General features: G+C 37.7%; 1 protein-coding gene across 3 annotated transcripts in view; it reads left to right on the forward strand.

Annotated features, from left to right (window-relative positions):
* LOC148301037 (uncharacterized) overlaps positions 1–5,791 on the forward strand; it is a 40,845-nt gene extending 35,054 nt beyond the window's left edge. For all 3 annotated transcript variants that reach the window (XM_088273899.1, XM_088273897.1, XM_088273898.1), the window contains exon 3: positions 1,149–5,791. In XM_088273899.1, the coding sequence (XP_088130025.1) occupies positions 1,149–3,258 (2,110 nt within the window). In that variant the 3' untranslated portion in view covers positions 3,259–5,791. The remainder of the gene's footprint in view (positions 1–1,148) is intronic.
* Positions 5,792–11,062: the final 5,271 nt, after the last annotated feature.

The following is an 11,062-nucleotide window of genomic DNA, read 5'->3' on the forward strand; positions in this document are numbered from 1 at the left end:
CAACTCTCGCGTATTTGTCGAACGTATCAACCACGACTCTATGGAGGCGGACAGACATTCATAGAGTTATACAACAAATGATATAAGATTCCGCCTCCGTAGTGAAGTGGTAAGTAAGCTCGGCAGCTGAGCTGGAGGTTCCGGATTTGATTTTCAAAGAGTTAAAGTAATTTTACTCTAATATTTCGCTCACTTCTTTCAACAACGTCATCTATCAAAAATCGTAAATTTTCAGTTATGCATATTTTCAATATATTATTAGATTAAAACCAATATTTTTAGCTTTTCCACTTTATTTTTATTTGACCAGCGACCGACATATTAAAAATGCAATTCCATCACGAAGTGTCAGTGGATAATATAAATCTATTAAAAAATGCATATTTTCGGAATGCCCTGAAAATGTACTATATCCCAGCAAAGCGGCATATTTTTAATTTAAGATTTACCCGATACAGGGCAGAAAGTATTGTTTTTGCATTTTGAAGAAGATGTATTATTTAATAATTTTTTTCTAAATATTTTTATATGGAGAAAAAACATTCAGGTTTTACCTAAAAAGATCTGCTGCACAATAAAACGTTCAATAAGTGGCTTGATATTTATTTTTAATACATTTTATTATATCTTTAAACTTTAAAAACGATCTCCAGAAAAATCAAGTTTTTTTATTATGACGTTGTTGAAAAGAGTGAGCGATTTTTGCAATATCATCCTGCCCTGTATCAAGCGCTCATTAGGTAGTATTTCACGAAAATGGCGTTTTATATAATAAATTGTCCAAATTTATTATTATTATTACCTGTAGCGCAGGATCAATCACATTGTTTTCTTTTAATTAATTATCAAAATAGTACTGCGTCGATATAATGGAGTTTACTGTGCACAATTGGGTGCGGATGACGGTAAAATAAGATTAAAATTAATGAATTTGACCAGTTGATTATTATCACCCTGGTTTGGTTACACGAAGAGCAGGGCTGATTATCTTGCATTCGTGTTACTGACCATCGAGAAAACACTGCATCGATGCGATGCAACATTCAATGATATATCAAGATTCATCATTAAGGGTTAGAGAAATATATGAGAACCGATATTAACGTTAAAAAACAACGCGTGCTTCAATCGTCATTTTCTATTTCTAGGTCAACTCTACACGAAGGTAAAGGCGTAGTTTGCCTCACACCAGGAGACCATAACGGTGAACTAGGCGACAAGCAGGCTGGAGAGTCCAGTGGGGAGCCAATCAAACCCACTCGCGGGCGCCGCAAGCCGCAGTGGAAGCTCAAGTTCCACCACCAGGCCCTCCCGCCGGAGTACCTCGACCACTACGAGGCTAGCCTCAGCAAAGCCCGCCCCATGGCGGCTCCACCTCCGCCGCCGCACACCACCTCCTCCGCCGCGCAGACGGACTCCTGTCTCACCCCGCCGCCCTTCTACGACATCAACAGCATCCCCAGCGAGTCCATTCAAAACTGGCTGCAAAGAATCACCAGCATCCAGAATGATTTGGAGAGGTCCAGCACCCCGGTCGCGCCGACCCCGTCGTTCTCCTCTCCGTCCAGACGCCGCAGGGCCCCTCCACCTCAAACCGAAACCAGCACTACCCCCATCGCCCCGAAGGTCGTGAATTACCGCGATCTTCCTTACATGGGAGAGATGACTCTCAACAACTCGAAACCTCGCAGGGGCCGCAAACCAAAAAAGGCGGACATCTGCCATTTGATATACAAAAACTACGGAACCATCTTCCCCGGCACTCCTGGGCACCTGGTGGACGAGCGGCTCAACGGGATGGCTTCTGGATTTGACAAAAATGTGCAAATCAAAAAAGAAAAGGGCGAGAAGATGGATTCGCCTTCAGTTCCTAACAAACAAAAGACAGATTTACAAAATAAAATCATTTCTAGTTTACTAGAAAAAAGGCTCTCGCAAGAGAGTAAAAAACATAAAGATATCAAAGTAAAAAAACATAAAAATATTCAAATCGAACAAGATGACGATATTCCTAATGTACCTCTCAGAATAGAGCCCGATTCGCCGTCTACTTCCGACCTAATCACTCCCTCTCTCTCCGAACCCCTCAATCTGTGCGTTAGGGATTTGAACAATTTAAAAATACGTTTACTGCGTAAACACGGAAACGTATATGCCAAAGCAAATGTCGAGACTAAAACGGAGCCCGACAAAAGTGATCACGAATTAGATAGTAACGCGGATGAAAAACCCATTACGGACGTAGTTCCGAGCGCGAGCGCTTCGGATTGCGTCAGTCCGACGCCGAGGATGAACGTTCCCGATTTCAAAAAAGCGTTGCAAGACGCGACGTCTTCCGGCGAGAGTGACATCAGCACTGTCGGAAAGGCGGACCTCGGTTCCGAGAGCCCTCTGCCGGGCGGATACGTCTACTGGCCCAACGCGGGAGTATTCGTGCACCCGTTGGCTCTGCAGTCGCAACTGCTGTACTACCAAGGCCTGGCGGCCGGCAACTCCTACACGCTCCCGCCCGACGCGAGCTCTCCGGACAGCCCGCTCTCCGCGCGGCCGGACTCCTGCCGGACTCCCCTGCCCGCCGAGCCGGAGCGGCGCTCCAGTCCCGGCGGCAGCTCGGAGGGCTCCGCGGCCGGCGGCCGCTCCAAGAGAGGGTCGGGCGCGAGCCGCGGAGCCCCGCCCGCGCCGGCCAAGCGGAAGCGCTCCGCCATCTTCATCCCCCCGATGCCGAGCGACGCCGGCTCGAGTCCGGCCACGGAGGTCAGCATCTGCAAGTTCAAGTTCACCGGAGGCGCGCGGCCCAGCCTCCAGGAGAAGAAGATGCTGTCCGTCGACTCCGGAGGGAACTTCAGGTACTACAGCGGCACGGGCGACAAGGCGAACCGAGGCTACGAGTTTTTTCCGCGGGAGAGCTTGCCGCAGTCGGTAGGGGCGGGCGCGGGGGGCGGGGCAGGGGGCGCGGCCCCCCTCCCGGCCCCCGCGCGCCCCTCTGAGGACCCCTCGCGCAGAAAGAGGAAATCTAGGAAATCCCTGCAGAGAGAAAAGCTAGAACAGACGTTCAAAGAGAAGGGGTTTCTCATCCAGACCCAGCAGCTGGAATCCGCCGAGGGGGCGACCTACTGCAAGTTCCGGCAGCTGAGGAAGTTCACCCGGTATCTGTTCCGGAGCTGGAAGGACTATCTTCCCGGGGCCGTCCAGGAGCCCGAGGGGCTCCAGGGCCCGCGGCTGCCGACCCCCCCGGTGCACGCGGACTGGCCGCGATGAGCGCCCACCTCTCGCGTATCTATTTATATTTGTTACTTCAAGTGGAAAAGACATGTTATTATAATGCGTCAATTTTCTATGATCTCCGATTTAAAAAAAAACGCGTAACTGTATTTTGTATTAATTTACACGCTGCGGTTAGTTTCATACTCGGGTAACTAGCGACCTCACCCGATGCGGTTTGTTTCGTGTTCTAACAATGAGCAAATTTTACCCAATGCGGTGAGTTTCACATTCGAAGAACGAGCAAACTACACAATGCGGTTAGTTTCGTATTCGGGCAAAGCGGTTAGCCCGAGGAAGTGCATTTATTTATACAAGTTCTCGGTGCTATATAATTATATGTGATTTATATAAACATACAGGCATATAAATAAATAAATAATGTTGTACATAGACCATTTGATCGGTAGATGGGTAAGATAGTTCTCGTTTACAATTATTAACATTTGACGTTTAGCGTGTGTCCGTTTATATTGTTATATGGAATGAAGCATTTATTACAATTTTAATATGATTTAGAAATTTTTGTTACACAATTTAAAAACCTAAGAATATGTTAATAAAAATTATTTATTATACGAAATACTGCGTGAATGTTTAATTTTTAATGTCCACACAACGACTTAATTATTTATTAATTAATTAGTATACTGCTCACTGAGGATATGGCCGATACGTTGTTTTTTGGAATCAATAATGATATTAATTGTTAATATCTCACTTTTGATGAGAAGGGAATATGAAAAAAAGTCATTTGCAGATCTTTTAACGTGACATCAACTGGCTTATATTGGAACTGTTTTTTTTTGTGATATGATAATATGAAGAAAAAAAATTTATACATATTTTTTAACTCCTTACCTTTTGATGAGCTTTAAATAAAAAAAAAATCGATTAGAAACTTGTTTTTTCAATACAAAAACGGTGTTTAAGCTTTTAATCATTTATTTCATTTAAAAAGCGTTAAAATTGTTGAGATACCAATCAAAATATTATCGTTAAACTACACAAATCTTCATTTAAATAGTATTTTCCAATACGCTCCATATTCCCAGAATAGTATCGTCGTTTTGAAGCAATTTGTATTTCATCATAAGTATATAGAAATAAAAAATTGAAAATATCTTCACTAACTATATACTTCTTATTTTAATTTTTAATTTAACTCATATGACATTACTCCGTTTTTGCTTTCTATCAACAATGTAAAATAATATTTAAATCCCAACTCACCAAATTACAGTTAAATTCATATTAAGTATATAATATAAACATTCATTTACAACACTTTTTACGTTGTTTTTTTTTATCAAGGAAACCTGGGTAGGTACTCAATCTTACGTTATTTTATGATATGGAAACCTTCAAATAGTACATTAAACAACAGCATGATTCGTAATATAACCAAATATTTCAATATGTTCATACGCGAATCTTCAGAAAACAGAATTCGCATTAAAGTACACAACGACACTACCGCCATCTGTGGGGAAGTGGAAATATCACCACGGTCAGCTGTCGTAGCCAAAATATTTTCATTCTGACAGCTGTCAGCGAAAACGAAATTAGCGATTTTTTGAAAACCCATAGTTTTATTCAAAATTTATTTCTTCTTTCTCTTTAAACATCAAAAGTAAGTGTATTCTTTCGTATTTTCAAACCTCATAAAACCGGCTACGAATTCTTATCTTTGTTCAACACGACTCCCGAGTTCAAAGCGTGGCTGCAATATTTGTATGAACACGGCTCCTGGGTTCGACTTGAGGCTGTAATATTTGTATGGACACGAGTATCGTGTTTAATGCGTGACTGTAATATTTGTATGGACACGGGAGCCATGTTCAACGCGTGACCGCAATCTATGTATGGACACTAGTGTCCATACATAGATTGCTCTAGAGCAATGTACAACGAGTGGATACAATATTTGTATGGACACGGAAGCCGTGTTCAAGGTGTAACTGTAATAATTGTATGGACACGGGAATCGTGTTTGACCCACAAACGTGTTAAACAAAGAAGGCTGCTATAAAAAATATTTTTTTAGTACACAGATGTCAGGCAAAAGTATGTTCGTCGAATTTTTTCGAATTAATATTGAAATAGAGTAACCCCCCCTATAACATTGAGATAAGTGTCGTGTTAATCAATGGGAAAGTCGTAGGGGGTTAATGTTTTTAAATTATATTTTAATTTTAAATGAATCATATCACTCTCTTCCGTTGGTTTAAATGTAAAAATATAATTTGAAAAATAGACAACTTATAATATTCCATCTGATAATGCGGTACCTATCTCAGGGGGTTTTATAATATTTGAAATAATCGTATCGTAGTCGTACAGGAGAAAGTGACCAACTAACAAAACGTAAAATGTTCAGGGGGGCATTTAAGTCACCTTTGCTTGGCAAGACAATAAACATCAATGCAGTTAGTCATTTTTAACAAATCAATGTATTACACTTCCTAGTTTAAAATCCTTTGGGATGTTTTCAGGGCAATATTAAGCTAGTAAGATATCAAATAGTCAATGATCACGGTTTTGTAAAAAAATGCACTTTTCACTTTCTCCTGTATGACTACGATATGTGAAGTTTACTTATTATAGGCTAACATAAAAACGCATCATATTAATATAATTATATAAATGAATACCAAAGACTTATTCAATTCTTTTAATTTAAAATATTGTATAATAAATAGTGAATAAATATTTAATAAGGCGGATGTCTTCACGGCGTCGGCAGAAATAACAGCTTTAATTTTTGTTTTCTTTTATAAAATGAGTGCAATTTTTGTATGATTAAAAAATGTATGATAAAACAAAATATATTAATTTTATGACTGTTTGGATCTAATTTATTTTACCTAACCCTTTGATAATATATTACATAATGGATTTTTGTCAGACGGGAGGAATATCTAATTTAACATACTCAACCTATAAAGGATTGGATTAGACTCGTCAAGTGTTTATAACAGCCGATATTACTATTATTATTATCTTATGTTTACAACATTTTGAGTGTGTCCAAATACTTGTTCACAAAATCTGGATTATCTCCAATTACAGGAATTATTTTCATATTATTTTTTGACATCTCATCAAAGATGAAGAAGAATACGAAAGTCTGGGCCTTCACTTAAACCAGCCTATGACGACCGTCATAGGCTGGTTTAAGTGATCACTTTACACACGTGTAACATTCACCAATTCTACCCATTATTGACAACCACACTACTCAAATTCTTGGAAGTTCTATATATGTGAACCAATTTAGAAACCTTGTTCATGAATCACTAGAACTTCACTAGAGACATCTATGGATTATAATTATAATTATTTTAATCCAGGATTCGGATCTCACATACTAATATAAGAGTTTCTGCTTAGTAAAAAGCTTCTTTACATCTCACCAATAGATGTCTCTAGTGAAATTCTAGTGATTCATGAACAAGGTTTCTAAATTGGTTCATATATATAGAACTTCCAAGAATTTGAGTAGTGTGGTTGTCAATAATGGGTAGAATTGGTGAATGTTACACGTGTGTAAAGTGATCACTTAAACCAGCCTATGACGGTCGTCAGCCCCGTAAATGCCCAGACTTCCATATTCTTCTTCATTTTTAATGAGATGTCAAAAAATAATATCTTATGTTTAATGCGAAATGTGAGCCTACTTAATTGAGCACAGGGAATCAAAATTTGGAGCAATTGTGTTATTTTCACAAAAGTAGGCGTTTTTTCCGCGGCACACCAACTAATAACCACGGTACACCAGTGTGCCGCGGCACACTCGCGGCGGAACAATGTATTAAATGATTGTTTTTGCTGTCAGATCTGATAGATAGACATATATAGTGACAACAATTTAGTTCTCCAAGGCTATTCTGAAAATGTGTTAACAAGGCGACAGACCTGTCGCTTCAATCATTTTGGAGAGAATCATTAATATGTATGCGTTTTTTAAAAAATATTTATTTATGCAAAACAATCAGTGTCGTGAAAACATGAAACATCCTTCTTCTGACCCATATCCGCACCCAATGGTGCATAGGGCACTCCATAGTATTAATGCAATGTTATATTGATCGTTAATAGCATGAAGGCAAGGCGATCAGTTATACGCCTACCAGAGATATGAATCAATGTAGTGAAAAATCCTTAATGTTTATTTAACTCCCCTGGGAATTGAACCTGGAAACTTCAGATCTGTAGACAAATGTATTAACCACTACTCCAGGGGGGTGGACAAAACATCGTCCAGTGCGGAGAAATAAATATGAAATCTTCAGCTCCCTCTTACTCTTCAGTACTGAGGGTCGTGACCCTTGTGGAAGCAATGACTCTTCTCCAGTTATCCCTTGACTGCGCTGCACGTAGCGCTCCGACCACCGAGGTGCCTGCTGCTGCCTTAACTTGATCGGTCCATCGTGTGGGGGTCTTCCTCTCCCTCTCTTTCCCTCCAGGCTACCGATCACAACTAGTCGTTCGAGGCTATCCTCGTTGCCACGCGCAACGTGTCCAAAGAACTGAAGAATCCGTCGGGTACAATGGCCAGAGTCAAGCCATCCAAGTGTAGTTCCTGACGAATGGACTCGTTTGTGCGTCTAGCTGCCCATGAAATTGATAGAATGCGCCTTTAACATCACATTTCAAATGCATCAATTTTTCTCCTTTCTGCTGATTTAATGGTCCATGTTTCAGCAGCATAGAGAAAAATCTAGTGAACCAAACTCCTGAAAAGATTTATCTTGTTGCTGTTACTTACACCCCGGTATTTCCAGATTCTACCTAGCTTAGACATGGCAATGACAATAAATATGAAATAAAATGACTAAAATAAAAGACAATTTTAAAATAATTTCATGCATTTATTTACTTGAATTTTAGTTTATTGCAGCTCGAGGAATGTTATCAGGGAATGTAATAATGATAAAATGTTTAGAATTGTCTAAATATCTACACTTAAGAATATAATATTGTCCGTAAATTAAGAAAATGGTGGACATCTTAAATTTTAAAGTACGCGTCGTTGCGAATAAATTTTAAAATTATTTAACTCTAAATAATAACAATTTTAGTACAATTCTTATGTCACAATAAAAAGTAATAATTACCCCTAAATTAAACATATTTTTACAAATATAAAATATTCTTATTTCATTAAAATAAAACAATTGCAAATCACCACTTTTATTTAGTTTATTTGATGTAAACACGACTAGTATCGAGAACAAGATGTTCTCATGAACATTTGTACTTCTCGAAACTAGTCGTGTTTACATTAATAAACTCAAAAAGTGCTATTAAACAAGTGATTTATTTTTATATTTAAATGAACATATTGTTACATTAAGTTAATTCCAAATTAAAAATAATATATTTATACTGGTTTATCGCAGTCAAAACATATGTTCATTTAATGTTATAGCTTTTTCCTCATCCAGTGGTGCACTGGGCACCGCCATGGCAAAAAATCGATCTTCAATTACATGAAGGTAAGGTGATCAGTCCTAGGGTTGGCTCTAGAAGTGGAATAAATATATTTGACAGACTATTCGGACGAATAAGAATATACTCGTACTATCAATAAAAAAGAGGAATGAGAGTATAGCAGCAAGGCTGCTAATGTTGGGGCACTTGGGGTTGCATACAAATTTGTGTAAGACAATATATTTTTAAGGTTAACTTATTAGTCCCTCGAGATCAAATCATTTAAATTTTATATATTAAAAAAACTGTTTATAAATTATGAAAATATATTTTCACAATTTTAATTTTAATTTATAATTTTAACTAATATGAATAGACCACGATACACCTAGTATAAATAATATCAACCTTTTTACACCAGTTAAAATTTTTATATGAAATAATGTGGAATCGAATGATTTAAAATATTAACAAAAATTAATAAACTGTACATGTTACTATGTCTCACTACTATATTATAAATATAATTTATCGATTGAAAAATGTAAGAAAAAGACACTCTTAAAACCACCGTCATAGAAACATCACGTAGTTTCATAGAATCTGTAAGAGGTAAATCTAATTTAATAAATAAAATCAAAAACTAGTATTTATTCGTTATTTATAGGAAATTTACGTTTATTTTTTTTAAATGTCAATCACGGTGCTGTGGTTCCAATTTTTTTTAAATCACGTGGTTCAAAGTAGAGATTGGTTCAAAGTATGCGTACTTTGGCCCCGTGTTACCTCGGTCTTCCCTACCTATACAAAGTAGACAAGATAACTATATAAATATTATATATTTCGAGACTTACTATTATAATACTTTAAAAAATAGCTACATGTTATTATCAGGAAGGTAAAAAAGAAAGCTATGTTAAAAGTCCACTTAAGTATTTACATATGAGGCTAAGTTAAGGCTTATTTAAGTTGGTCTCGAGTCTAAGGCGAGTGCACATCCAAGAGCTACTGATGACCGGTTTCATCTACCTGAGAAACAGTGAAATAAAACATTTATCCCGGATAACGGGGAATTTAAGAATGGGATGGTCTTAATCGGGATCTATTTATTTATTTGGCGTTTAATTTGTAGAACTCCATTTTAATTTATGTTTTGATTTTTAAATCAAACACGGATTTTTTTGAGTCAACTAAGTTGTATTTTATTTTTTAAAAAAACACAAAAAAATTTATATTGTGACAATCGTTTTCGCCTAATTTTAATTTAATTTTAATTTCGCGAATTTTCGGATCTCTTGGTATGAATTTTATGGTGATTATTAGCTTCCCTAATTTTTAATTTTTTAAACTTCTTTTTCACCATGTTTTGCATTTTTTATCACTTATACCTATCCTTTCTTTTTGCATTATTTTTATTTTTAAATTCAATATCATCCATTATTATTTTGTTTGCATTATTCTAATTTTTTTGTAAAGGGCAGTAGTGCCGTAAATAAATAAATAATCACAACTGCAATTATTAAAAACCGCACCCCGATGGTGCATAGGGCACTGCATCACATAAACACAGTGTTATCTTGATCGTTAACATATGAAGGGAAGGTGATCAGCCCTCCGCTTCAGGTACCAGTCCAGGGTAATATTGAATAAACATTAGATTGAAAAAATCACTTTTATTTATTTGACCCCCTCTGGGAATCGAACCCGGGACCTCCAGTACGGTAGCTAAGCGTGCTGACCATTACACTACAGAGGCGGACAAACAGGTCTACTTCGGCTGTAATTAGTAATATAAAATTATTTTCATGTAAATTTGAATTACTACTTACACAACACGTGGTACCTCAGATGTTCATATATAGCGTCTGTCGTGTCTAAAACACGCGCGTACGCGACACTATCACTTTGTACCGTCGCTCTCGTTTGCTTCACTCAAGTGACGTTGGAATGTCTTTCTTTTTGTCCTTCTTCTCTCTCTTTCTTCTTCTTGTCTCTCTTTCTCCTTTCCTCTACGTTACATCTTTCTTCTCTCTCATGTAACGAAACGTGCCCAATAAACGTGTCGCGTCCTCGAAATTTCACTCTGAATTCTTATCGAATTATCGATTATTGAATCAAAAATAAATTAATATTTAACTTTCGACTATACTGATGTAATATTTCACTGAAACTCGGGAGGGCATTTTTTGTAAAGCCGATGAACACGTCTTCAGCGAAACAGCAAATGAATATTTATTTAGAATATTATGACATACAGCATGTCGACATTTGGGTAGATATATTCAAAATGATTTACCCCTGACTCCGTCACACTTGCAGACAGCAGGGCTCGATTCCGTGCGGAAGATAACGTTTTAACTACGCG

Source organism: Brachycentrus maculatus, unplaced genomic scaffold (assembly GCF_059751285.1).
Source record: "Brachycentrus maculatus isolate JH-2025_06_01 unplaced genomic scaffold, ASM5975128v1 h1tg000619l, whole genome shotgun sequence".
Taxonomy (NCBI): domain Eukaryota; kingdom Metazoa; phylum Arthropoda; class Insecta; order Trichoptera; family Brachycentridae; genus Brachycentrus; species Brachycentrus maculatus.